This window comes from Phocoena sinus, chromosome 4, assembly GCF_008692025.1.
Source record: "Phocoena sinus isolate mPhoSin1 chromosome 4, mPhoSin1.pri, whole genome shotgun sequence".
Classification (NCBI taxonomy): Eukaryota; Metazoa; Chordata; class Mammalia; order Artiodactyla; family Phocoenidae; genus Phocoena; species Phocoena sinus.
This window is the reverse complement of record NC_045766.1, coordinates 26897-54367: the sequence shown is the minus strand read 5'-3', so window position 1 is coordinate 54367 and position 27471 is coordinate 26897. Positions and strand designations below refer to the sequence as shown.

The 27471-nt window shown below is 45.6% G+C and overlaps 2 protein-coding genes across 2 annotated transcripts; both read right to left on the bottom strand.

Annotated features, from left to right (window-relative positions):
- Positions 1-631: 631 nt before the first annotated feature.
- On the bottom strand, positions 632-5883 carry LOC116753137 (double homeobox protein 4-like protein 4). Its single transcript, XM_032630634.1, has 5 exons — positions 5841-5883; positions 3954-4108; positions 2420-2527; positions 1846-1983; positions 632-1321 (listed from the first exon to the last, which is right to left on the bottom strand). The coding sequence occupies exons 1-5, from the start codon at positions 5881-5883 to the stop codon at positions 632-634; spliced, it is 1134 nt and encodes a 377-aa protein (XP_032486525.1).
- An 8743-nt stretch (positions 5884-14626) lies between these two features.
- On the bottom strand, positions 14627-19878 carry LOC116753136 (double homeobox protein 4-like protein 4). Its single transcript, XM_032630632.1, has 5 exons — positions 19836-19878; positions 17949-18103; positions 16402-16522; positions 15841-15995; positions 14627-15316 (listed from the first exon to the last, which is right to left on the bottom strand). Exons 1-5 carry the CDS (start codon positions 19876-19878, stop codon positions 14627-14629), a joined length of 1164 nt encoding a protein of 387 aa, XP_032486523.1.
- Between the last annotated feature and the right edge of the window lie 7593 nt (positions 19879-27471).

The window sequence follows — 27471 nt, the reverse complement described above, 5'->3', positions numbered from 1 at the left end:
TTGTTACTATGAACCCTGGTAATGAAAATGTTAACATAATTCTGTCCTCGTGTGCAAAGGCAATGCCCTCGAGGAAATCTTTCATACCGTGCACCCAGAAAGCAAGTGAAGGTTGTCACTGCGAGACTGTTTTCGTGATTCCACTAGGGTGTGTTTGTGGCTACTAGCTACGGGAGTAGACAGGGGTATCTGGACCACATTCCATGCTGTCCCAGGTCAAGGGAGGGATTTCACCTCTCCGAGGAAACGTGGGAGAAATCAAAGTGACCAAAACACAACCAAGAACTTGAAGTGAGTGCCAAGATTTATTGATTGGATCAATGGAAAGTCACATACAACGGGGAAATCCAGTTCAGCATTGGGTCCTCCTCGTTCTCATTGGAAGGTTTGAATTCCTTGAGGCTTCAGAGAGGGTGTCCCTCCTGGTGTGCAAGCTTTGTGACGGTCTGTGTGGAGCATGGCATCCCTCCTGGCCACAACGCAGTTGCTGTCAACAGTCAACTTGCCTTGTTCTCCCTGCCAGACACTCTCACGAGCGTTGCTTGTTCCTTCTTCTTTCTCTCCCCCATGGCTCTGCCTCCCAGGAAAGGAGGCTTGAAAGGGGCACGGGGGAAGGCCTTCCTTTCTCCCCCTAAACCTGTGACACTGGGGAGCCTGGCAGTATGTCAAGCAGGGCCTTGAATTCTTCCTCGCTGAGGGGGGCTTCCAGGGTTGCTGCAAGTTCCTCTTCCTCTGTGTCCACATTGAGAAAAGGGCCGGACGTGTCCAGAATGTCCACGTCTGACAACAGTTCGTCCAGGAAGCTTGAGGAGCCAGGAAAGGCTGAATACTGGGGCTGTTGATCCAGCTGGGGAGATGTCTCGTCACCTGAGCTTGCCTGCTGCTGCCAGAAGTGTGTCTCTGATGGTGCAGGTGGCCAGATGTCCCCCTGGGCAGGCTGCCCACAGGTGATGAGAGCATGTGACACTTCGCCCCACGGAACCGTGGCCTGAAGAGGCTGCGGGTCCTGGCATCTCTGAAGGGCTGCCAGGCTGGGCTGGGGCATGATGAACATCAACGGCTGGCCCACACAGAACCCATAGGAAGTCTCTGGCACAAGAAAGGAGGGGAAGAAAACAGGAGTGGCTGCAGCAAAGCATTTCATGCTATCAGGTGCATGAGAGGGAGGATAACGGTGAGAGCTTCTATGGACAGTGGGCCGGGGACTTTGGTCCGGCAGGGCAGTCACGGCTGATGTGGCATCAGGGCCTTTGGCTAAGGCATTCACAGGCCCACTAGCGCTCTGCTTTGGGTGCCGAGCTCTTCGGTTCTGGAACCATATCTAGGGAGACATATGGGGTGACAGGAACATTAGCAGCGTGACAATCCAGATCGACTTGCTGTCGCCTCATCCCCAGCCCGCCGCGTCCCGCCCCACCCTGCCCTGCCCTGACCTGACCTGCCCTCCAATCTGTCAGGCCCATGGCAAGTATTGGTGGGTCTCATCTAAGGGCCATTTTACCTAGATCTTACACCTTGGCTCTTGAAAATGCGGGAGGACGTCAGGGCAACGCAGGACTCACACCACTCTCCGCACCCCTCCCCACCCCTAGCTTTGAGGAGAGCCGGCATTGACCAGCTACAAACTCAGGCCCCTCCCTGGCTGCCCAGGACTTCCATTGCCCTCTCCTCTTCTGGAAACGGATGCCTTCAGATCAGCCCCCGTAGCGTATTCCTAAGATGAAGGGAACGTCCTCCCAATCCCCCGTCTCCAAGCCTACATATATCCAGCAACAACGCGTCGCAAGGTTTAACACTCCTTTCTCGTGGGAGAAGCCAAGTTCAACCCACTGGTGGAGAACTTACCTGGATTCGAGGTTCGGGAATTCCTGTCTGGTGAGCCAATTCTTCCCTGGCAGCAATAGATGGAAATCGATCCCTCTCAAAGGCTTGCACAAGAACCCTTGTTTGAGAAGGAGAGATGAAAGTCCTCTTTCGCCTGGCCTGTCTTCCCATGCTTCCTAAAGAAAAACACACAGAGAAGAGAGGACATTCAGGCCAATTTCAACACATTCATAGCAGATCCAGTGTGTGGTATGTAGGAAGCAGTATGTCATAGATCAAGATTGATACATCGATACACCTTATTCAGTGCTATGTGAAAACGCCCCATGTGATGGAAGAAGGCATTTCTGCACATCGGGCATTTTCCGGACCCAAAGATTCCAAGCCTTCCTGGGCATACATCTCCCCACCCTCTAAGAGGGGCATGATGCTCCTGGGTGGAACAGGAGTGGGGCAAGCACCCAAGATATCATTGTTTCCTGTCTGAAGCGTTCTTGGCCTCCCATGGTCATCCACGTTCATAGACGATTCTGTCTCAAGGAGATGCTCTGGGGAAATGCTTATGGAATGCCGGGTACTTACCTCGAGTCGAAGCCTCAGGTGGTGGGGGCCGCAGCGGCTGTGACTGCCCTCCTTTGAAGGCATTCTCCGACAGCAATCGGCTCTGCTTTAGGCGTCTTCTTCGTTGGTTTTGAAACCAAACCTGGGTACAAAGAAAGAAAGCCTTGTCTTTCAATGCTTATGCACGTACTTCCAAGATCTATTGCAGGGATGCACCATAGAACAAACGCACAAACACACCAGCCAGCCGGCCGGCTGGCCAGCCGGCCAGCAACAAGCCGACTGATGGAGACCCAGTATGGCCCGTCTGCTCCCAGTGGAAATATTTACGATTCAAAGGGACTGAAGTCTCACTAGCATGTAGAATGTAGACTCCGGCTTTTACCTCTGAAGAAGTGCACCAGATTCCAGAATACACAATCTGTGTCTGTGAAAATAATCTTTCCTCTTCGAGTCACCTTACTGGTGTCCAGAGTAATGCTTTGTGACACAGGAGGAGACAATGCTTGCTTTCCCACAGTCAGAATGGGATGGATAGCTAACTCTCTCTGTCTCTCTCTCCCGCCCCAGCCGTTCTCATCAAAACTACCATTTTTTCTGTGGGTCTTTTGGTCTCTGTCTACGATTCTCCGCATCTACCTGTTGACGTCTGTCTCTGTTGCGACCCGCCTGGCTGCCCAAGTGACTGCCTGCTTGCCTTCCCCTCTCTCTGTCTCTGTCCCAGGCTCTCAGGCTCAATCTCCTTTCCCTCATTTGGTCTCTTTGCCTCCCCTTTGGCATAGTCCATGCCCGATTCATGTTTCCCTGCCTCTCTTACGTCCCCACAGGCAGTACTGTCTCATAACATGCAATCGTATCCATTAGCAAGTGCCCCCATGAAAACCACTCTTCTCATGCTGCCTGGGAACTACTCACTGACAGTTACTTCTCAGGGACTACATGCCTCCATCACTTTTAGGTCAGGAGGCTCTTATGTACCCGCTCTCCATCTTCAGAATATGTGTCCTTGTCTTCAACAGTGAAGCATTGTGCATGTTACCTCATTCCCCGAGGCCGAACTGCAGTGTGGACCTGTGCTTGTGTTCGTGTGTGTGTGCATGTTTTTAGATATTTCTGATGGTGGTGTGTGGAAAATTGGACACCCTGAGAAAAAGTGTTCGTAGGGAAAGTCAATCAGTCTTTGGCGACGTTTTGTAAGGTCGCAGGCACGCTGTTCCTAACTTTGGTGACTCCTCTCCAAGCTGCCCAGAGAGGGAAGTCTGCAGCACAGCCAGTTCCTCGGAGGCCAGCCATCAAGGAAACACCTCCTTGACACCACCAGGCTTTCCTGCTTCCTTGGCCCTTCGCCCTTTATACTTGACCACACATTTGAATGGACCTCTCGCCACACAGCTCAGTCTGGCCATGTTTTCTAAAGGGAGCCACCTTCCTTGCCAAGATTTGAGTCACTTCTGTCTGGAGCAGCCCGAAGAGGAAAGCCCTAGAGCAAGGACTCCAATTGCAGTAGGGCGACTTGCGTCTGGACATGGACCCCGAGAGGGAAAATGGATCGAGAGGCTCGGTTGTACCTGAATTCTGCTTTCTGGAATGTCCAGTTCTCGTGCCAGCCATTCTCTGGTCGTTATCCCGGGATAGGGGTTCTGTTGAAAGAGTGCTTGCAGGGTGTCCTTCTGACTCAGACTCAGAACAAGCCTCCTCCTTCGCGATGGTCTTGAGAGACGGCCTGTGGGAGAGAAAAGGGGGAATGTGTCAGGGGAGAATCCATGGAGGTGCAAACAAATGGTGCCGGCACAGCGCTGGTCCTTGTGCCATGAGAAAAATCTCTAAGCCAGGGGTAGACTCTGCATTTGGAACAACCGTGGATACACCCCAAAGGCCATGCTGATTGGAACACTGGGGGCTAAAGCGATGCTGAGGTCAAGGCTATGGGGATCACCTCGCCATTCGCCAAGGATCCAGAGGATGCAATGCAAACAGAAGGGGAATCCCCTAGGAAAACCGGCTAACGTGACCAAAACGGGTGGAAGCATTTTCTACCTGTGGAGGCCTGGGACAGTCTTGATGGCTTCTACCAGATTTACCTCTAACTCTATGCTAACGATAGGAACCTGGCTTCTGAACTATCATTCGCACAACTTATCTGCACTTTCACTATTGGAAAGGAAAGTAGACGAAAGCCAAATGAAGCCAGACAAACACACAATCCAACCCCCAACACAGAACACACCAGAGGATTGTTTAGAAAACCTATTTCTTTGAGTTATGACCAACGTGCTGCCCTGTCTGATGGCGCCAACCCACCCGCACACCCACAACAGCCCGCTACTCCTCAGAAGATGAGCTTCCCTTTTAGTCACCGAGGTCATGGTGACTTGCCCCTTGTGCGTACTATTCTTTCAGTTGGGCAGTTTGAAGGGCTGCCCCCCACCCCTTTCCTATTTGAGGTTGCGTATTTCTTGTAGCAAGGGAATGGATGGGTGTTTGTTTCCTGCATTCTAAGGGGGGAGCCGTGTTTGATGGCCAGGGAGGGTGTGGTTTCAGGCACGTCCGGCACACCCTTGAGATCTTGAGTTTCCTGAAATCTCTCCAACTCTAGGTCAATGCCAACCCTTCTGCAAGGATTACCTGCCCTAGCAGCTGGCAGCTGGTGACGTAGGGTCGTCTCCAGATCTCCCTCTGGAAGGATGCAAGAAAAGGCAATGGTTTCGGATCCCCAACGGGGACTCCCTTTAAAAGCGCCCTTCCTTCATGCCAGCTCCAAAGAAAATATTTGTAAAGCACTGAAGAAACGAACTTGTCACACTGCAGATTTTGGCTTTCCAGACACTCCTGCAGTGCCTACCTTGCAGTCTAATGAAAGACAGTTCGAGTGCTCCTGGAATCTCTGTTTCCCAGGCTCTAAGCTTTCAGTTGTTCTCAAAGAAAATCTCTCTTTGTCTCCTAATCTTAATGCATAGTGGATGTGGACTATTTCCTTGGACACCGTGGACGTTAACCAGTTCAAATGGAACACGCAACATAACAGAGCAAATCCGTAACAACAGCAAGAATAGAACATGCGAAACAAATTCAAAATCCCAAACACTGTCAACTGGAAAAGAGTGTCAGTTTAGTTGGGAACGTTATCAAATACTCGTGTTCCGTTCACTGCAACCACAGGCTGGGATTTTTAGTAGAGAAGCCATTGTCAGGCAACAGGGCTACCAACTACCATGTGGATTTCAAGAAGGAAAACAAGTGAAGCAGCAAACCAGAAATATGTACGTGAAATGCACAAACCAAGGTGCAACCTTTTGCCCAAGTGATTCCAGAAACATGTCCGAGCATATCAGTCCATGCCATTTGGTGTTCATTGGGAAACTTCAATCTTCGTGGTGATCCACCTTGGGGTGGGGAGGTGCATGAGTGTATTTGGATGACCCAAGTGCAGAGCCCAGATACTGAGGGCAACGTACCTCTGGAGGTGCTGTATGTGCCGGATGAGCTGGACGAATCCATGGTGGAAGACCCAAAGGAATGGCACGGAAACTGCTGACCAACTGTTCAGTTCTCAGAAGCTCAGGGTTTATAATGGATGAGGATGCCACGCCCCTATTTATGTAAATAGCCACAGATGGTGCGGAACCCTTCCTTGCCAATTGAGAACCTGGAAGGAATCCCGTGAGGCAAGTGGGCGTTGGAATGGAAGGCCTGTTCGGAGGCTCCCTGGTCCCTTTGAAGCTGCCGCCCTCGTCATCCTTTTCCAGAATGCTTGGGGTCCAGTGCTCTCTCCTTTTCACACCTTTCCACATTCCAAACATACTTTCTGTCTCCGTGGAATTCCCCACCTCTGAGTCCTTCACGCTTAAGTGTGTCACTGTACTTTCCCAAATGGAGAGAGAACCTAGAGCCTAGTTTGCATCGAGTACGTTTCCCACTTCCCTCATCACCATCAGGACATCATTGCCTCACACTCCTAAAGCATTTCCTTGGCGGGGGTTTGAGTTCCTGATAATTCACCTACTAAGCTTGAGTGCTTATCTAGCGTCTACCCATGGTCCTCAGCAGTTTGGGACTTTTTCAGAGGTACCCTGAAACCCACACCCTTGCTCACATGCCATGGAGAGACCAGAGAAAGGGGCATGCCACACGTGTATGTTTCACAAGAAAAGGAACTTATTTTCAGTGCTTATCCTTGGCGTACAAAACACAGTGTCGGTTTCACATTCAGTGGTCAAGTGACATCTGTACCGAGAAGAAGAATAAGAAGAAGAAGGAGAAGGAGAAGAAGAAGGAGAAGGAGAAGAGGAAGGGGAAGGCGAACGGGAAGGAGAGGGATATGTAGCACGTTACATGATGGATGATGACACAGCTGAGTTTGAAATGAAAGCTTTGGATTCCAAGTGCAGCCATGTCAACATTTTCGGTGCATTTGGGCTGCAGAGAATAGAAAAATTAAAAACAAAGCAACAAGAAAACCCCACCCAGAAATAGACAACCATGCCAAATGTGTTCTTTTGCCACCATGGTTCTTTTGCCACCACGGGGATTAACATGAGGATAGTGAGCTTATTCAGAAACAGTTGGCAATCAGAGTAATTACACCAGCCATTCGTTAAAATGTGGCTGGTGTGTGTGTGTGTGTGTGTGTGTGTGTGTGTAGGGGTGTTTGTGTGATCTGTGTGTTTGATTTTCTGCACCCACTAAGGACGGTTGTCAGGTGGTACCCGTGGACGGATGTCACCGGGACCAGTAGGTGTCTGAAAGTCCCAGGAGGCCCAGGAGGATGTTCTGAGGAGGTGTATGTTCTGGTCCCTTGTCCTGAAGTGCCAGAGATCAGAGGGAGGCACGACCATCTTGTTGGATCAGGGTGGGTTTTCTCGAGTAGTTGGAAGTTTTGGCTGAGAAAATTAATCACTGAAACATGGGATTTGCTGGCTTCTCCCAGAAAGCACTGCCTGCCAGACCTGGATCACCTCTCTCCAGGACAATCCAGGTGGGATAAGCTTGCTTGGGAGAGCAGAAGCTGTGATGTGCACGGCAGCCAGGGAACACTGAGAGGCCACAGGTGTGTTTATGCACAGTCCACCGCTGGCCTCCCTGTGGAGGTATCGCTGCCTGTCCCTGGGCTCCGAGGTTTCTCTGGAGCGGCCAGCATTGGACAACGAAGATAGTAAAGCCACAGCTCCTAGCTCTAGCTAGAGTCTGTGCAAGTCCTTCCACCCAGAAGCATCTCAGTGTTTCCCAGCACACTGTGACCCAGTGTCCCTCCCACCCTCTTGAAAGCATCAACTCTTCCATAAGCTGTCTCTTTCCACATCTCTAATCCTACTTGTCCTGAGGCAACCATGGCCAGATTCTTTCCCCAGAAGGCCTATGCCACCTGTGTGGCTCTTGAAACTGATGTTCCTTTTTTGCCCAATGGAAAGAAGGACAGAGACAGAGAGACAGAGAGACAGAGAGAAAGTGAAAGAGAAAGAGAGAGAGAAACTGAGGGAGAGAGAGAGAGAGGGAGAGAGAGCGAGAGAGCACTGTACATTGCTCTAGAGCTCTGGGGAAATCGGAGCCTAAAACACGGGTGTGCCTGGGAAGGAGTTGAGGACTAGATGTTTCTGCAGAGATATGCACACAATAGAGCTAGAGACCCGGATGCAGTTTTATCTAGAGACTCAGATACACTGTTGTTTACACATTGGATTATTTTTGTTTTTAACATCTTTATTGGGGTATAATTGCTTTACAATGGTGTGTTAGTTTCTGCTTTATAACAAAGTGAATCAGCTATACATATACATATGCTCCCATGTGTCTTCCCTCTTGCGCCTCCCTCCCTCCCACTCTCCCCATCCCACCCCTCCAGGCTGTCCCAAAGCCCCGAGCTAAAATCCCTGTGCCTTGCGGCTGCTTCCCCCCTAGCTATCTACCTTACTACGTTTGTTAGTGTGTATATGTCCATGACTCTCTCTCGCCCTGTCAAAACTCACCCTTCCCCCTCCCCATATCCTCAAGTCCGTTCTCCAGTAGGTCTGGGCCTCTATTCCTGTCTTATTCCTAGGTTCTTCATGACATTTTTTCCCCTTAAATTCCATATATATATGTTAGCATACGGTATTTGTGTTTTTCTTTCTGACTTACTTCACTCTGTATGACAGACTCTAGGTCTATCCATCTCATTACAAATAACTCAATTTCATTTCTTTTTAAGGCTGAGTAATATTCCATTGTGTATATGTGCCACATCTTCTTTATCCATTCGTCCGATGATGGGCGCTTAGGTTGTTTCCATCTCCGGGCTATTGTAAATAGAGCTGCAATGAACATTTTGGTACATGACTCTTTTTGAATTTTGGTTTTCTCAGGGTATATGCCCAGTAGTGGGATTGCTGGGTCATATGGTAATTCTATTTGTAGTTTTTTTAAGGAACCTCCATACTGTTCTCCATAGTGGCTGAACCAATTCTCATTCCCACCAGCAGTGCAAGAGTGTCCCCTTTTCTCCACACCCTCTCCAGCATTTATTGTTTCTAGATTTTTTGATGATGGCCATTCTGACTGGTGTGAGATGATATCTCATTGTAGTTTTGATTTGCATTTCTCTAATGATTAATGATGTTGAGCATTCTTTCATGTGTTTGTTGGCATTCTGTATATCTTCTTTGGAGAAATGTCTATTTAAGTCTTCTGCCCATTTTTGGATGGGGTTGTTTGTTTTTTTGTTATTGAGCTGCATGAGCTGCTTGTAAATTTTGGAGATTAATCCTTTGTCAGTTGCTTCATTTGCAAATGTTTTCTCCCATTCTGAGGGTTGTCTTTTGGTCTTGATTATGGTTTCCTTTGCTGTGCAAAAGCTTTGAAGTTTCATTAGGTCCCATTTGTTTATTTTTGTTTTTATTTCCATTACTCTAGGAGGTGGGTCAGAAAGGATCTTGCTGTGATTTATGTCATAGAGTGTTCTTCCTATGTTTTCCTCTAAGAGTTTGATAGTTTCTGGCCTTACATTTAGGTCTTTAATCCATTTTGAGCTTATTTTTGTGTATGGTGTTAGGGAGTGATCTAATCTCATACTTTTACATGTACCTGTCCAGTTTTCCCAGCACCATTTATTGAAGAGGCTGTCCTTTCTCCACTGTACATTCCTGCCTCCTTTATCAAAGATAAGGTGTCCATATGTGCGTGGGTTTATCTCTGGGCTTTCTATCCTGTTCCACTGATCTATCTTTCTGTTTTTGTGCCAGTACCATACTGTCTTGATTACTGTTGCTTTGTAGTATAGTCTGAAGTCAGGGAGCCTGATTCCTCCAGCTCCTTTTTTCGTTCTCAAGATTGCTTTGGCTATTCGGGGTCTTTTGTGTTTCCATACAAATTGCGAAATTTTTTGTTCTAGTTCTGTGAAAAATGTCAGTGGTAGTTTGATAGGGATTGCATTGAATCTGTAGATTGCTTTGGGTAGTAGAGTCATTTTCACAATGTTGATTCTTCCCATCCAAGAACATGGTATATCTCTCCATCTATTTGTATCATCTTTAATTTCTTTCATCAGTGTCTTATAATTTTCTGTATACAGGTCTTTCGTATCCTTAGGTAGGTTTATTCCTAGATATTTTATTCTTTTTGTTGCAATGGTAAATGGGAGTGTTTTCTTGATTTCACTTTCAGACTTTTCATCATTAGTATATAGGAATGCCAGAGATTTCTGTGCATTAATTTTGTATCCTGCTACTTTACCAAATTCATTGATTAGCTCTAGTAGTTTTCTGGTAGCATCTTTAGGATTCTCTATGTATAATATCATGTCATCTGCAAACAGTGACAGCTTTACTTCTTCTTTTCCGATTTGGATTCCTTTTATTTCCTTTTCTTCTCTGATTGCTGTGGCTAAAACTTCCAAAACTATGTTGAATAAGAGTGGTGAGAGTGGGCAACCTTGTCTTGTTCCTGATCTTAGTGGAAATGCTTTCAGTTTTTCACCATTGAGGATGATGTTTGCTGTAGGCTTGTCATATATGGCCTTTATTACGTTGAGGAAAGTTTCCTCTATGCCTGCTTTCTGGAGGGTTTTTATCATAAATGGGTGTTGAATTTTGTCGAAAGCTTTCTCTGCATCTATTGAGATGATCATATGGTTTTTCTCCTTCAATTTGTTAATATGGTTTATCACATTGATAGATTTGCGTATATTGAAGAATCCTTGCATTCCTGGAATAAACCCCACTTGATCATGGTGTATGATCCTTTTAATGTGCTGTTGGATTCTGTTTGCTAGTATTTTGTTGAGGATTTTTGCATCTATGTTCATCAGTGATATTGGCCTGTAGTTTTCTTTCTTTGTGACATCCTCGTCTGGTTTTGGTATCAAGGTGATGGTGGCCTCGTAGAAGGAATTTGGGAGTGTTCCTCCCTCTGCTATATTTTGGAAGAGTTCGAGAAGGATAGGTGTTAGCTCTTCTCTAAACGTTTGATAGAATTCACCTGTGAAGCCGTCTGGTCCTGGGCTTTTGTTTGTTAGAAGATTTTTAATCACAGTTTCAATTTCAGTGCTTGTGATTGGTCTGTTCATATTTTCTATTTCTTCCTGATTCAGTCTTGGCAGGTTGTGCATTTCTAAGAATTTGTCCATTTCTTCCAGATTGTCCATTTTATTGGCATAGAGTTGCTTGTAGTAATCTCTCATGATTTTTTTTATTTCTGCAGTGTCAGTTGTTATTTCTCCTTTCTCATTTCTAATTCTATTGATTTGAGTCTTCTCCCTTTTTTTCTTGATGAGTCTGGCTAGTGGTTTATCTATTTTGTTTATCTTCTCAAAGAACCAGCTTTTAGTTTTATTGATCTTTGCTATCGTTTCCTTCATTTCTTTTTCATTTATTTCTGATCTGATTTTTATGATTTCTTTCCTTCTGCTAGCTTTGGGGCTTTTTTGTTCTTCTTTCTCTAATTGCTTGAGGTGCAAGGTTAGGTTGTTTATTCGAGATGTTTCCTGCTTCTTAAGGTGGGCTTGTATTGCTATAAACTTCCCCCTTAGAACTGCTTTTGCTGCATCCCATAGGTTTTGGGTCGTTGTGTCTCCATTGTCATTTGTTTCTAGGTATTTTTTTTATATCCTCTTTGATTTCTTCAGTGATCACTTCATTATTAAGTAGTGTATTGTTTAGCCTCCATGTGTTTGTATATTTTACAGATCTTTTCCTGTAATTGATATCTAGTCTCATGGCGTTGTGGTCAGAAAAGAAACTTGATACAATTTCAATTTTCTTAAATTTACCAAGGCTTGATTTGTGACCCAAGATATGATCTATCCTGGAGAATGTTCCATGAGCACTTGAGAAAAATGTGTATTCTGTTGTTTTTGGATGGAGTGTCCTATAAATATCAATTAAGTCCATCTTGTTTAATGTATCATTTAAAGCTTGTGTTTCCTTATTTATTTTCATTTTGGATGATCTGTCCATGGGTGAAAGTGGGGTGTTAAAGTCCCCTACTATGAATGTGTTACTGTCAATTTCCCCTTTTATGGCTGTTAGTATTTGCCTTATGTATTGAGGTGCTCCTATGTTGGGTGCATAAATATTTACAATTGTTATATCTTCTTCTTGGATCGATCCCTTGATCATTATGTAGTGTCCTTCTTTATCCCTTTTAATAGTCCTTATTTTAAAGTCTATTTTGTCTGATATGAGAATTGCTACTCCAGCTTTCTTTTGGTTTCCATTTGCATGGAATATCTTTTTCCATCCCCTTACTTTCAGTCTGTATGTGTCTCTAGGTCTGAGGTGGGTCTCTTGTAGACAGCATATATAAGGGTCTTGTTTTTGTATCCATTCAGCCAATCTGTGTCTTTTGGTGGGAGCATTTAGTCCATTTACATTTAAGGTAATTATCGATATGTATGTTCCTATTCCCATTTTCTATATTGTTTTGGGTTCGTTATTATAGGTCGTTTCCTTCTTTTGCATTTCTTATCTAGAGAAGTTCCTTTAGCATTTGTTGTAAAGCTGGTTTGGTGGTGCTGAACTCTCTCAGCTTTTGCTTGTCTGTAAAGGTTTTAATTTCTCCATCAAATCTGAATGAGATCCTTGCTGGGTAGAGTAGTCTTGGTTGCAGGTTTTTCTCCTTCATCACTTTCAGTATGTCCTGCCACTCCCTTCTGGCTTGTAGGGTTTCTGCTGAGAGATCAGCTGTTAACCTTATGGGGATTCCCTTGTGTGTTATTTGTTGTTTTTCCCTTGCTGCTTTTAATATGCTTTCTTTGTATTTAATTTTTGATAGTTTGATTAATATGTGTCTTGGCGTATTTCTCCTTGTATTTATCCTGTATGGGACTCTCTGTGCTTCCTGGACTTGATTAACTATTTCCTTTCCCATATTAGGGAAGTTTTCAACTATAATCTCTTCAAATATTTTCTCAGTCCCTTTCTTTTTTTCTTCTTCTTCTGGAACCCCTATAAATCGAATGTTGGTGCGTTTAATGTTGTCCCAGAGGTCTCTGAGACTGTCCTCAGTTCTTTTCATTCTTTTTTCTTTATTCTGCTCTGCAGTAGTTATTTCCACTACTTTATCTTCCTGGTCACTTATCCGTTCTTCTGCCTCAGTTATTCTGCTATTGATCCTATCTAGAGTACTTTTAATTTCATTTATTGCATTGTTCATCGTTGCTTGTTTCATCTTTAGTTCTTGTAGGTCCTTGTTAACTGTTTCTTGCATTTTGTCCATTCTACTTCCAAGATTTCGGATCATCCTTACTATCATTATTCTGAATTCTTTTTCAGGTAGATTGCCTATTTCCTCTTCATTTGTTAGGTCTGGTGGGTTTTTATCTTGTTCCTTCATCTGCTGTGTGTTTTTCTGTCTTCTCATTTTGCTTATCTTACTGTGTTTGGGGTCTCCTTTTTGCAGGCTGCACGTTCATAGTTCCCGTTGTTTTTGGTCTGTCTCCAGTGGCTAAGGTTGTTTCAGCGGGTTGTGTAGGCTTCCTGGTGGAGGGGACTAGTGCCTGTGTTGTGCTGGATGAGGCTGGATCTTGTCTCTCTAGTGGGCAGGTTCACGTCTGGTGGTGTGTTTTGGGGTGTCTGTGGCCTTGTTATGATTTTAGGCAGCCTCTCTGCTAATGGGTGGGGTTGTGTTCCTGTTTTGCTAGTTGTTTGGCATAGGTTGTCCAACACTGTGGCTTGCTGGTCGTTGAGTGAAGCTGGGTGCTGGTGTTAAGATGGAGGTCTCTAGGAGATTTCCACCGTTTAATATTAACACATTGGATTATTTTAATGCTTCGTGCTGCTGACACTCCCATGCTGGAACTGGGGCACACAGATTGAGCCAGTGGAGAATCACTCAATAGAGAGTGTACGAGGCACATGTGTTGGAAAAGATTTTTGAAAGAAGCAGTGGAAGGGATCATCTGCCATGACGTTACGATGCCACAGGCATTTGGGTTTTCAGTTCATTTGTGCATCACTTTAGTTGTAACTTGGCTTATATTTTGAGAGGTGAGTGCGTGTAGTGTGTAGCTGTGGACAGATAATGAGTGAGTGAGAGAGAGTGAGAGAGACAGAGACAGAGAGAGAGAGAGAGAGAGAGAGAGAGAGAGAGAGAGAGAGTGAGATGGAGAGATTATTTGCCTGCATAATACATTGGGCACAGTTGTTACTATGAACCCTGGTAATGAAAATGTTAACATAATTCTGTCCTCGTGTGCAAAGGCAATGCCCTCGAGGAAATCTTTCATACCGTGCACCCAGAAAGCAAGTGAAGGTTGTCACTGCGAGACTGTTTTCGTGATTCCACTAGGGTGTGTTTGTGGCTACTAGCTACGGGAGTAGACAGGGGTATCTGGACCACATTCCATGCTGTCCCAGGTCAAGGGAGGGATTTCACCTCTCCGAGGAAACGTGGGAGAAATCAAAGTGACCAAAACACAACCAAGAACTTGAAGTGAGTGCCAAGATTTATTGATTGGATCAATGGAAAGTCACATACAACGGGGAAATCCAGTTCAGCATTGGGTCCTCCTCGTTCTCATTGGAAGGTTTGAATTCCTTGAGGCTTCAGAGAGGGTGTCCCTCCTGGTGTGCAAGCTTTGTGACGGTCTGTGTGGAGCATGGCATCCCTCCTGGCCACAACGCAGTTGCTGTCAACAGTCAACTTGCCTTGTTCTCCCTGCCAGACACTCTCACGAGCGTTGCTTGTTCCTTCTTCTTTCTCTCCCCCATGGCTCTGCCTCCCAGGAAAGGAGGCTTGAAAGGGGCACGGGGGAAGGCCTTCCTTTCTCCCCCTAAACCTGTGACACTGGGGAGCCTGGCAGTATGTCAAGCAGGGCCTTGAATTCTTCCTCGCTGAGGGGGGCTTCCAGGGTTGCTGCAAGTTCCTCTTCCTCTGTGTCCACATTGAGAAAAGGGCCGGACGTGTCCAGAATGTCCACGTCTGACAACAGTTCGTCCAGGAAGCTTGAGGAGCCAGGAAAGGCTGAATACTGGGGCTGTTGATCCAGCTGGGGAGATGTCTCGTCACCTGAGCTTGCCTGCTGCTGCCAGAAGTGTGTCTCTGATGGTGCAGGTGGCCAGATGTCCCCCTGGGCAGGCTGCCCACAGGTGATGAGAGCATGTGACACTTCGCCCCACGGAACCGTGGCCTGAAGAGGCTGCGGGTCCTGGCATCTCTGAAGGGCTGCCAGGCTGGGCTGGGGCATGATGAACATCAACGGCTGGCCCACACAGAACCCATAGGAAGTCTCTGGCACAAGAAAGGAGGGGAAGAAAACAGGAGTGGCTGCAGCAAAGCATTTCATGCTATCAGGTGCATGAGAGGGAGGATAACGGTGAGAGCTTCTATGGACAGTGGGCCGGGGACTTTGGTCCGGCAGGGCAGTCACGGCTGATGTGGCATCAGGGCCTTTGGCTAAGGCATTCACAGGCCCACTAGCGCTCTGCTTTGGGTGCCGAGCTCTTCGGTTCTGGAACCATATCTAGGGAGACATATGGGGTGACAGGAACATTAGCAGCGTGACAATCCAGATCGACTTGCTGTCGCCTCATCCCCAGCCCGCCGCGTCCCGCCCCACCCTGCCCTGCCCTGACCTGACCTGCCCTCCAATCTGTCAGGCCCATGGCAAGTATTGGTGGGTCTCATCTAAGGGCCATTTTACCTAGATCTTACACCTTGGCTCTTGAAAATGCGGGAGGACGTCAGGGCAACGCAGGACTCACACCACTCTCCGCACCCCTCCCCACCCCTAGCTTTGAGGAGAGCCGGCATTGACCAGCTACAAACTCAGGCCCCTCCCTGGCTGCCCAGGACTTCCATTGCCCTCTCCTCTTCTGGAAACGGATGCCTTCAGATCAGCCCCCGTAGCGTATTCCTAAGATGAAGGGAACGTCCTCCCAATCCCCCGTCTCCAAGCCTACATATATCCAGCAACAACGCGTCGCAAGGTTTAACACTCCTTTCTCGTGGGAGAAGCCAAGTTCAACCCACTGGTGGAGAACTTACCTGGATTCGAGGTTCGGGAATTCCTGTCTGGTGAGCCAATTCTTCCCTGGCAGCAATAGATGGAAATCGATCCCTCTCAAAGGCTTGCACAAGAACCCTTGTTTGAGAAGGAGAGATGAAAGTCCTCTTTCGCCTGGCCTGTCTTCCCATGCTTCCTAAAGAAAAACACACAGAGAAGAGAGGACATTCAGGCCAATTTCAACACATTCATAGCAGATCCAGTGTGTGGTATGTAGGAAGCAGTATGTCATAGATCAAGATTGATACATCGATACACCTTATTCAGTGCTATGTGAAAACGCCCCATGTGATGGAAGAAGGCATTTCTGCACATCGGGCATTTTCCGGACCCAAAGATTCCAAGCCTTCCTGGGCATACATCTCCCCACCCTCTAAGAGGGGCATGATGCTCCTGGGTGGAACAGGAGTGGGGCAAGCACCCAAGATATCATTGTTTCCTGTCTGAAGCGTTCTTGGCCTCCCATGGTCATCCACGTTCATAGACGATTCTGTCTCAAGGAGATGCTCTGGGGAAATGCTTATGGAATGCCGGGTACTTACCTCGAGTCGAAGCCTCAGGTGGTGGGGGCCGCAGCGGCTGTGACTGCCCTCCTTTGAAGGCATTCTCCGACAGCAATCGGCTCTGCTTTAGGCGTCTTCTTCGTTGGTTTTGAAACCAAACCTGGGTACAAAGAAAGAAAGCCTTGTCTTTCAATGCTTATGCACGTACTTCCAAGATCTATTGCAGGGATGCACCATAGAACAAACGCACAAACACACCAGCCAGCCGGCCGGCTGGCCAGCCGGCCAGCAACAAGCCGACTGATGGAGACCCAGTATGGCCCGTCTGCTCCCAGTGGAAATATTTACGATTCAAAGGGACTGAAGTCTCACTAGCATGTAGAATGTAGACTCCGGCTTTTACCTCTGAAGAAGTGCACCAGATTCCAGAATACACAATCTGTGTCTGTGAAAATAATCTTTCCTCTTCGAGTCACCTTACTGGTGTCCAGAGTAATGCTTTGTGACACAGGAGGAGACAATGCTTGCTTTCCCACAGTCAGAATGGGATGGATAGCTAACTCTCTCTGTCTCTCTCTCCCGCCCCAGCCGTTCTCATCAAAACTACCATTTTTTCTGTGGGTCTTTTGGTCTCTGTCTACGATTCTCCGCATCTACCTGTTGACGTCTGTCTCTGTTGCGACCCGCCTGGCTGCCCAAGTGACTGCCTGCTTGCCTTCCCCTCTCTCTGTCTCTGTCCCAGGCTCTCAGGCTCAATCTCCTTTCCCTCATTTGGTCTCTTTGCCTCCCCTTTGGCATAGTCCATGCCCGATTCATGTTTCCCTGCCTCTCTTACGTCCCCACAGGCAGTACTGTCTCATAACATGCAATCGTATCCATTAGCAAGTGCCCCCATGAAAACCACTCTTCTCATGCTGCCTGGGAACTACTCACTGACAGTTACTTCTCAGGGACTACATGCCTCCATCACTTTTAGGTCAGGAGGCTCTTATGTACCCGCTCTCCATCTTCAGAATATGTGTCCTTGTCTTCAACAGTGAAGCATTGTGCATGTTACCTCATTCCCCGAGGCCGAACTGCAGTGTGGACCTGTGCTTGTGTTCGTGTGTGTGTGCATGTTTTTAGATATTTCTGATGGTGGTGTGTGGAAAATTGGACACCCTGAGAAAAAGCGTTCGTAGGGAAAGTCAATCAGTCTTTGGCGACGTTTTGTAAGGTCGCAGGCACGCTGTTCCTAACTTTGGTGACTCCTCTCCAAGCTGCCCAGAGAGGGAAGTCTGCAGCACAGCCAGTTCCTCGGAGGCCAGCCATCAAGGAAACACCTCCTTGACACCACCAGGCTTTCCTGCTTCCTTGGCCCTTCGCCCTTTATACTTGACCACACATTTGAATGGACCTCTCGCCACACAGCTCAGTCTGGCCATGTTTTCTAAAGGGAGCCACCTTCCTTGCCAAGATTTGAGTCACTTCTGTCTGGAGCAGCCCGAAGAGGAAAGCCCTAGAGCAAGGACTCCAATTGCAGTAGGGCGACTTGCGTCTGGACATGGACCCCGAGAGGGAAAATGGATCGAGAGGCTCGGTTGTACCTGAATTCTGCTTTCTGGAATGTCCAGTTCTCGTGCCAGCCATTCTCTGGTCGTTATCCCGGGATAGGGGTTCTGTTGAAAGAGTGCTTGCAGGGTGTCCTTCTGACTCAGACTCAGAACAAGCCTCCTCCTTCGCGATGGTCTTGAGAGACGGCCTGTGGGAGAGAAAAGGGGGAATGTGTCAGGGGAGAATCCATGGAGGTGCAAACAAATGGTGCCGGCACAGCGCTGGTCCTTGTGCCATGAGAAAAATCTCTAAGCCAGGGGTAGACTCTGCATTTGGAACAACCGTGGATACACCCCAAAGGCCATGCTGATTGGAACACTGGGGGCTAAAGCGATGCTGAGGTCAAGGCTATGGGGATCACCTCGCCATTCGCCAAGGATCCAGAGGATGCAATGCAAACAGAAGGGGAATCCCCTAGGAAAACCGGCTAACGTGACCAAAACGGGTGGAAGCATTTTCTACCTGTGGAGGCCTGGGACAGTCTTGATGGCTTCTACCAGATTTACCTCTAACTCTATGCTAACGATAGGAACCTGGCTTCTGAACTATCATTCGCACAACTTATCTGCACTTTCACTATTGGAAAGGAAAGTAGACGAAAGCCAAATGAAGCCAGACAAACACACAATCCAACCCCCAACACAGAACACACCAGAGGATTGTTTAGAAAACCTATTTCTTTGAGTTATGACCAACGTGCTGCCCTGTCTGATGGCGCCAACCCACCCGCACACCCACAACAGCCCGCTACTCCTCAGAAGATGAGCTTCCCTTTTAGTCACCGAGGTCATGGTGACTTGCCCCTTGTGCGTACTATTCTTTCAGTTGGGCAGTTTGAAGGGCTGCCCCCCACCCCTTTCCTATTTGAGGTTGCGTATTTCTTGTAGCAAGGGAATGGATGGGTGTTTGTTTCCTGCATTCTAAGGGGGGAGCCGTGTTTGATGGCCAGGGAGGGTGTGGTTTCAGGCACGTCCGGCACACCCTTGAGATCTTGAGTTTCCTGAAATCTCTCCAACTCTAGGTCAATGCCAACCCTTCTGCAAGGATTACCTGCCCTAGCAGCTGGCAGCTGGTGACGTAGGGTCGTCTCCAGATCTCCCTCTGGAAGGATGCAAGAAAAGGCAATGGTTTCGGATCCCCAACGGGGACTCCCTTTAAAAGCGCCCTTCCTTCATGCCAGCTCCAAAGAAAATATTTGTAAAGCACTGAAGAAACGAACTTGTCACACTGCAGATTTTGGCTTTCCAGACACTCCTGCAGTGCCTACCTTGCAGTCTAATGAAAGACAGTTCGAGTGCTCCTGGAATCTCTGTTTCCCAGGCTCTAAGCTTTCAGTTGTTCTCAAAGAAAATCTCTCTTTGTCTCCTAATCTTAATGCATAGTGGATGTGGACTATTTCCTTGGACACCGTGGACGTTAACCAGTTCAAATGGAACACGCAACATAACAGAGCAAATCCGTAACAACAGCAAGAATAGAACATGCGAAACAAATTCAAAATCCCAAACACTGTCAACTGGAAAAGAGTGTCAGTTTAGTTGGGAACGTTATCAAATACTCGTGTTCCGTTCACTGCAACCACAGGCTGGGATTTTTAGTAGAGAAGCCATTGTCAGGCAACAGGGCTACCAACTACCATGTGGATTTCAAGAAGGAAAACAAGTGAAGCAGCAAACCAGAAATATGTACGTGAAATGCACAAACCAAGGTGCAACCTTTTGCCCAAGTGATTCCAGAAACATGTCCGAGCATATCAGTCCATGCCATTTGGTGTTCATTGGGAAACTTCAATCTTCGTGGTGATCCACCTTGGGGTGGGGAGGTGCATGAGTGTATTTGGATGACCCAAGTGCAGAGCCCAGATACTGAGGGCAACGTACCTCTGGAGGTGCTGTATGTGCCGGATGAGCTGGACGAATCCATGGTGGAAGACCCAAAGGAATGGCATGGAAACTGCTGACCAACTGTTCAGTTCTCAGAAGCTCAGGGTTTATAATGGATGAGGATGCCACGCCCCTATTTATGTAAATAGCCACAGATGGTGCGGAACCCTTCCTTGCCAATTGAGAACCTGGAAGGAATCCCGTGAGGCAAGTGGGCGTTGGAATGGAAGGCCTGTTCGGAGGCTCCCTGGTCCCTTTGAAGCTGCCGCCCTCGTCATCCTTTTCCAGAATGCTTGGGGTCCAGTGCTCTCTCCTTTTCACACCTTTCCACATTCCAAACATACTTTCTGTCTCCGTGGAATTCCCCACCTCTGAGTCCTTCACGCTTAAGTGTGTCACTGTACTTTCCCAAATGGAGAGAGAACCTAGAGCCTAGTTTGCATCGAGTACGTTTCCCACTTCCCTCATCACCATCAGGACATCATTGCCTCACACTCCTAAAGCATTTCCTTGGCGGGGGTTTGAGTTCCTGATAATTCACCTACTAAGCTTGAGTGCTTATCTAGCGTCTACCCATGGTCCTCAGCAGTTTGGGACTTTTTCAGAGGTACCCTGAAACCCACACCCTTGCTCACATGCCATGGAGAGACCAGAGAAAGGGGCATGCCACACGTGTATGTTTCACAAGAAAAGGAACTTATTTTCAGTGCTTATCCTTGGCGTACAAAACACAGTGTCGGTTTCACATTCAGTGGTCAAGTGACATCTGTACCGAGAAGAAGAATAAGAAGAAGAAGGAGAAGGAGAAGAAGAAGGAGAAGGAGAAGAGGAAGGGGAAGGCGAACGGGAAAGAGAGGGATATGTAGCACGTTACATGATGGATGATGACACAGCTGAGTTTGAAATGAAAGCTTTGGATTCCAAGTGCAGCCATGTCAACATTTTCGGTGCATTTGGGCTGCAGAGAATAGAAAAATTAAAAACAAAGCAACAAGAAAACCCCACCCAGAAATAGACAACCATGCCAAATGTGTTCTTTTGCCACCATGGTTCTTTTGCCACCACGGGGATTAACATGAGGATAGTGAGCTTATTCAGAAACAGTTGGCAATCAGAGTAATTACACCAGCCATTCGTTAAAATGTGGCTGGTGTGTGTGTGTGTGTGTGTGTGTGTGTGTGTGTAGGGGTGTTTGTGTGATCTGTGTGTTTGATTTTCTGCACCCACTAAGGACGGTTGTCAGGTGGTACCCGTGGACGGATGTCACCGGGACCAGTAGGTGTCTGAAAGTCCCAGGAGGCCCAGGAGGATGTTCTGAGGAGGTGTATGTTCTGGTCCCTTGTCCTGAAGTGCCAGAGATCAGAGGGAGGCACGACCATCTTGTTGGATCAGGGTGGGTTTTCTCGAGTAGTTGGAAGTTTTGGCTGAGAAAATTAATCACTGAAACATGGGATTTGCTGGCTTCTCCCAGAAAGCACTGCCTGCCAGACCTGGATCACCTCTCTCCAGGACAATCCAGGTGGGATAAGCTTGCTTGGGAGAGCAGAAGCTGTGATGTGCACGGCAGCCAGGGAACACTGAGAGGCCACAGGTGTGTTTATGCACAGTCCACCGCTGGCCTCCCTGTGGAGGTATCGCTGCCTGTCCCTGGGCTCCGAGGTTTCTCTGGAGCGGCCAGCATTGGACAACGAAGATAGTAAAGCCACAGCTCCTAGCTCTAGCTAGAGTCTGTGCAAGTCCTTCCACCCAGAAGCATCTCAGTGTTTCCCAGCACACTGTGACCCAGTGTCCCTCCCACCCTCTTGAAAGCATCAACTCTTCCATAAGCTGTCTCTTTCCACATCTCTAATCCTACTTGTCCTGAGGCAACCATGGCCAGATTCTTTCCCCAGAAGGCCTATGCCACCTGTGTGGCTCTTGAAACTGATGTTCCTTTTTTGCCCAATGGAAAGAAGGACAGAGACAGAGAGACAGAGAGACAGAGAGAAAGTGAAAGAGAAAGAGAGAGAGAAACTGAGGGAGAGAGAGAGAGAGGGAGAGAGAGCGAGAGAGCACTGTACATTGCTCTAGAGCTCTGGGGAAATCGGAGCCTAAAACACGGGTGTGCCTGGGAAGGAGTTGAGGACTAGATGTTTCTGCAGAGATATGCACACAATAGAGCTAGAGACCCGGATGCAGTTTTATCTAGAGACTCAGATACACTGTTGTTTACACATTGGATTATTTTTGTTTTTAACATCTTTATTGGGGTATAATTGCTTTACAATGGTGTGTTAGTTTCTGCTTTATAACAAAGTGAATCAGCTATACATATACATATGCTCCCATGTGTCTTCCCTCTTGCGCCTCCCTCCCTCCCACTCTCCCCATCCCACCCCTCCAGGCTGTCCCAAAGCCCCGAGCTAAAATCCCTGTGCCTTGCGGCTGCTTCCCCCTAGCTATCTACCTTACTACGTTTGTTAGTGTGTATATGTCCATGACTCTCTCTCGCCCTGTCAAAACTCACCCTTCCCCCTCCCCATATCCTCAAGTCCGTTCTCCAGTAGGTCTGGGCCTCTATTCCTGTCTTATTCCTAGGTTCTTCATGACATTTTTTCCCCTTAAATTCCATATATATATGTTAGCATACGGTATTTGTGTTTTTCTTTCTGACTTACTTCACTCTGTATGACAGACTCTAGGTCTATCCATCTCATTACAAATAACTCAATTTCATTTCTTTTTAAGGCTGAGTAATATTCCATTGTGTATATGTGCCACATCTTCTTTATCCATTCGTCCGATGATGGGCGCTTAGGTTGTTTCCATCTCCGGGCTATTGTAAATAGAGCTGCAATGAACATTTTGGTACATGACTCTTTTTGAATTTTGGTTTTCTCAGGGTATATGCCCAGTAGTGGGATTGCTGGGTCATATGGTAATTCTATTTGTAGTTTTTTTAAGGAACCTCCATACTGTTCTCCATAGTGGCTGAACCAATTCTCATTCCCACCAGCAGTGCAAGAGTGTCCCCTTTTCTCCACACCCTCTCCAGCATTTATTGTTTCTAGATTTTTTGATGATGGCCATTCTGACTGGTGTGAGATGATATCTCATTGTAGTTTTGATTTGCATTTCTCTAATGATTAATGATGTTGAGCATTCTTTCATGTGTTTGTTGGCATTCTGTATATCTTCTTTGGAGAAATGTCTATTTAAGTCTTCTGCCCATTTTTGGATGGGGTTGTTTGTTTTTTTGTTATTGAGCTGCATGAGCTGCTTGTAAATTTTGGAGATTAATCCTTTGTCAGTTGCTTCATTTGCAAATGTTTTCTCCCATTCTGAGGGTTGTCTTTTGGTCTTGATTATGGTTTCCTTTGCTGTGCAAAAGCTTTGAAGTTTCATTAGGTCCCATTTGTTTATTTTTGTTTTTATTTCCATTACTCTAGGAGGTGGGTCAGAAAGGATCTTGCTGTGATTTATGTCATAGAGTGTTCTTCCTATGTTTTCCTCTAAGAGTTTGATAGTTTCTGGCCTTACATTTAGGTCTTTAATCCATTTTGAGCTTATTTTTGTGTATGGTGTTAGGGAGTGATCTAATCTCATACTTTTACATGTACCTGTCCAGTTTTCCCAGCACCATTTATTGAAGAGGCTGTCCTTTCTCCACTGTACATTCCTGCCTCCTTTATCAAAGATAAGGTGTCCATATGTGCGTGGGTTTATCTCTGGGCTTTCTATCCTGTTCCACTGATCTATCTTTCTGTTTTTGTGCCAGTACCATACTGTCTTGATTACTGTTGCTTTGTAGTATAGTCTGAAGTCAGGGAGCCTGATTCCTCCAGCTCCTTTTTTCGTTCTCAAGATTGCTTTGGCTATTCGGGGTCTTTTGTGTTTCCATACAAATTGCGAAATTTTTTGTTCTAGTTCTGTGAAAAATGTCAGTGGTAGTTTGATAGGGATTGCATTGAATCTGTAGATTGCTTTGGGTAGTAGAGTCATTTTCACAATGTTGATTCTTCCCATCCAAGAACATGGTATATCTCTCCATCTATTTGTATCATCTTTAATTTCTTTCATCAGTGTCTTATAATTTTCTGTATACAGGTCTTTCGTATCCTTAGGTAGGTTTATTCCTAGATATTTTATTCTTTTTGTTGCAATGGTAAATGGGAGTGTTTTCTTGATTTCACTTTCAGACTTTTCATCATTAGTATATAGGAATGCCAGAGATTTCTGTGCATTAATTTTGTATCCTGCTACTTTACCAAATTCATTGATTAGCTCTAGTAGTTTTCTGGTAGCATCTTTAGGATTCTCTATGTATAATATCATGTCATCTGCAAACAGTGACAGCTTTACTTCTTCTTTTCCGATTTGGATTCCTTTTATTTCCTTTTCTTCTCTGATTGCTGTGGCTAAAACTTCCAAAACTATGTTGAATAAGAGTGGTGAGAGTGGGCAACCTTGTCTTGTTCCTGATCTTAGTGGAAATGCTTTCAGTTTTTCACCATTGAGGATGATGTTTGCTGTGGGCTTGTCATATATGGCCTTTATTACGTTGAGGAAAGTTTCCTCTATGCCTACTTTCTGGAGGGTTTTTATCATAAATGGGTGTTGAATTTTGTCGAAAGCTTTCTCTGCATCTATTGAGATGATCATATGGTTTTTCTCCTTCAATTTGTTAATATGGTTTATCACATTGATAGATTTGCGTATATTGAAGAATCCTTGCATTCCTGGAATAAACCCCACTTGATCATGGTGTATGATCCTTTTAATGTGCTGTTGGATTCTGTTTGCTAGTATTTTGTTGAGGATTTTTGCATCTATGTTCATCAGTGATATTGGCCTGTAGTTTTCTTTCTTTGTGACATCCTCGTCTGGTTTTGGTATCAAGGTGATGGTGGCCTCGTAGAAGGAATTTGGGAGTGTTCCTCCCTCTGCTATATTTTGGAAGAGTTCGAGAAGGATAGGTGTTAGCTCTTCTCTAAACGTTTGATAGAATTCACCTGTGAAGCCGTCTGGTCCTGGGCTTTTGTTTGTTGGAAGATTTTTAATCACAGTTTCAATTTCAGTGCTTGTGATTGGTCTGTTCATATTTTCTATTTCTTCCTGATTCAGTCTTGGCAGGTTGTGCATTTCTAAGAATTTGTCCATTTCTTCCAGATTGTCCATTTTATTGGCATAGAGTTGCTTGTAGTAATCTCTCATGATTTTTTTTATTTCTGCAGTGTCAGTTGTTATTTCTCCTTTCTCATTTCTAATTCTATTGATTTGAGTCTTCTCCCTTTTTTTCTTGATGAGTCTGGCTAGTGGTTTATCTATTTTGTTTATCTTCTCAAAGAACCAGCTTTTAGTTTTATTGATCTTTGCTATCGTTTCCTTCATTTCTTTTTCATTTATTTCTGATCTGATTTTTATGATTTCTTTCCTTCTGCTAGCTTTGGGGCTTTTTTGTTCTTCTTTCTCTAATTGCTTGAGGTGCAAGGTTAGGTTGTTTATTCGAGATGTTTCCTGCTTCTTAAGGTGGGCTTGTATTGCTATAAACTTCCCCCTTAGAACTGCTTTTGCTGCATCCCATAGGTTTTGGGTCGTTGTGTCTCCATTGTCATTTGTTTCTAGGTATTTTTTTTATATCCTCTTTGATTTCTTCAGTGATCACTTCATTATTAAGTAGTGTATTGTTTAGCCTCCATGTGTTTGTATATTTTACAGATCTTTTCCTGTAATTGATATCTAGTCTCATGGCGTTGTGGTCAGAAAAGAAACTTGATACAATTTCAATTTTCTTAAATTTACCAAGGCTTGATTTGTGACCCAAGATATGATCTATCCTGGAGAATGTTCCATGAGCACTTGAGAAAAATGTGTATTCTGTTGTTTTTGGATGGAGTGTCCTATAAATATCAATTAAGTCCATCTTGTTTAATGTATCATTTAAAGCTTGTGTTTCCTTATTTATTTTCATTTTGGATGATCTGTCCATGGGTGAAAGTGGGGTGTTAAAGTCCCCTACTATGAATGTGTTACTGTCAATTTCCCCTTTTATGGCTGTTAGTATTTGCCTTATGTATTGAGGTGCTCCTATGTTGGGTGCATAAATATTTACAATTGTTATATCTTCTTCTTGGATCGATCCCTTGATCATTATGTAGTGTCCTTCTTTATCCCTTTTAATAGTCCTTATTTTAAAGTCTATTTTGTCTGATATGAGAATTGCTACTCCAGCTTTCTTTTGGTTTCCATTTGCATGGAATATCTTTTTCCATCCCCTTACTTTCAGTCTGTATGTGTCTCTAGGTCTGAGGTGGGTCTCTTGTAGACAGCATATATAAGGGTCTTGTTTTTGTATCCATTCAGCCAATCTGTGTCTTTTGGTGGGAGCATTTAGTCCATTTACATTTAAGGTAATTATCGATATGTATGTTCCTATTCCCATTTTCTATATTGTTTTGGGTTCGTTATTATAGGTCGTTTCCTTCTTTTGCATTTCTTATCTAGAGAAGTTCCTTTAGCATTTGTTGTAAAGCTGGTTTGGTGGTGCTGAACTCTCTCAGCTTTTGCTTGTCTGTAAAGGTTTTAATTTCTCCATCAAATCTGAATGAGATCCTTGCTGGGTAGAGTAGTCTTGGTTGCAGGTTTTTCTCCTTCATCACTTTCAGTATGTCCTGCCACTCCCTTCTGGCTTGTAGGGTTTCTGCTGAGAGATCAGCTGTTAACCTTATGGGGATTCCCTTGTGTGTTATTTGTTGTTTTTCCCTTGCTGCTTTTAATATGCTTTCTTTATATTTAATTTTTGCTAGTTTGATTAATATGTGTCTTGGCGTATTTCTCCTTGTATTTATCCTGTATGGGACTCTCTGTGCTTCCTGGACTTGATTAACTATTTCCTTTCCCATATTAGGGAAGTTTTCAACTATAATCTCTTCAAATATTTTCTCAGTCCCTTTCTTTTTTTCTTCTTCTTCTGGAACCCCTATAAATCGAATGTTGGTGCGTTTAATGTTGTCCCAGAGGTCTCTGAGACTGTCCTCAGTTCTTTTCATTCTTTTTTCTTTATTCTGCTCTGCAGTAGTTATTTCCACTACTTTATCTTCCTGGTCACTTATCCGTTCTTCTGCCTCAGTTATTCTGCTATTGATCCTATCTAGAGTACTTTTAATTTCATTTATTGCGTTGTTCATCGTTGCTTGTTTCATCTTTAGTTCTTGTAGGTCCTTGTTAACTGTTTCTTGCATTTTGTCCATTCTACTTCCAAGATTTCGGATCATCCTTACTATCATTATTCTGAATTCTTTTTCAGGTAGATTGCCTATTTCCTCTTCATTTGTTAGGTCTGGTGGGTTTTTATCTTGTTCCTTCATCTGCTGTGTGTTTTTCTGTCTTCTCATTTTGCTTATCTTACTGTGTTTGGGGTCTCCTTTTTGCAGGCTGCACGTTCATAGTTCCCGTTGTTTTTGGTCTGTCTCCAGTGGCTAAGGTTGTTTCAGCGGGTTGTGTAGGCTTCCTGGTGGAGGGGACTAGTGCCTGTGTTGTGCTGGATGAGGCTGGATCTTGTCTCTCTAGTGGGCAGGTTCACGTCTGGTGGTGTGTTTTGGGGTGTCTGTGGCCTTGTTATGATTTTAGGCAGCCTCTCTGCTAATGGGTGGGG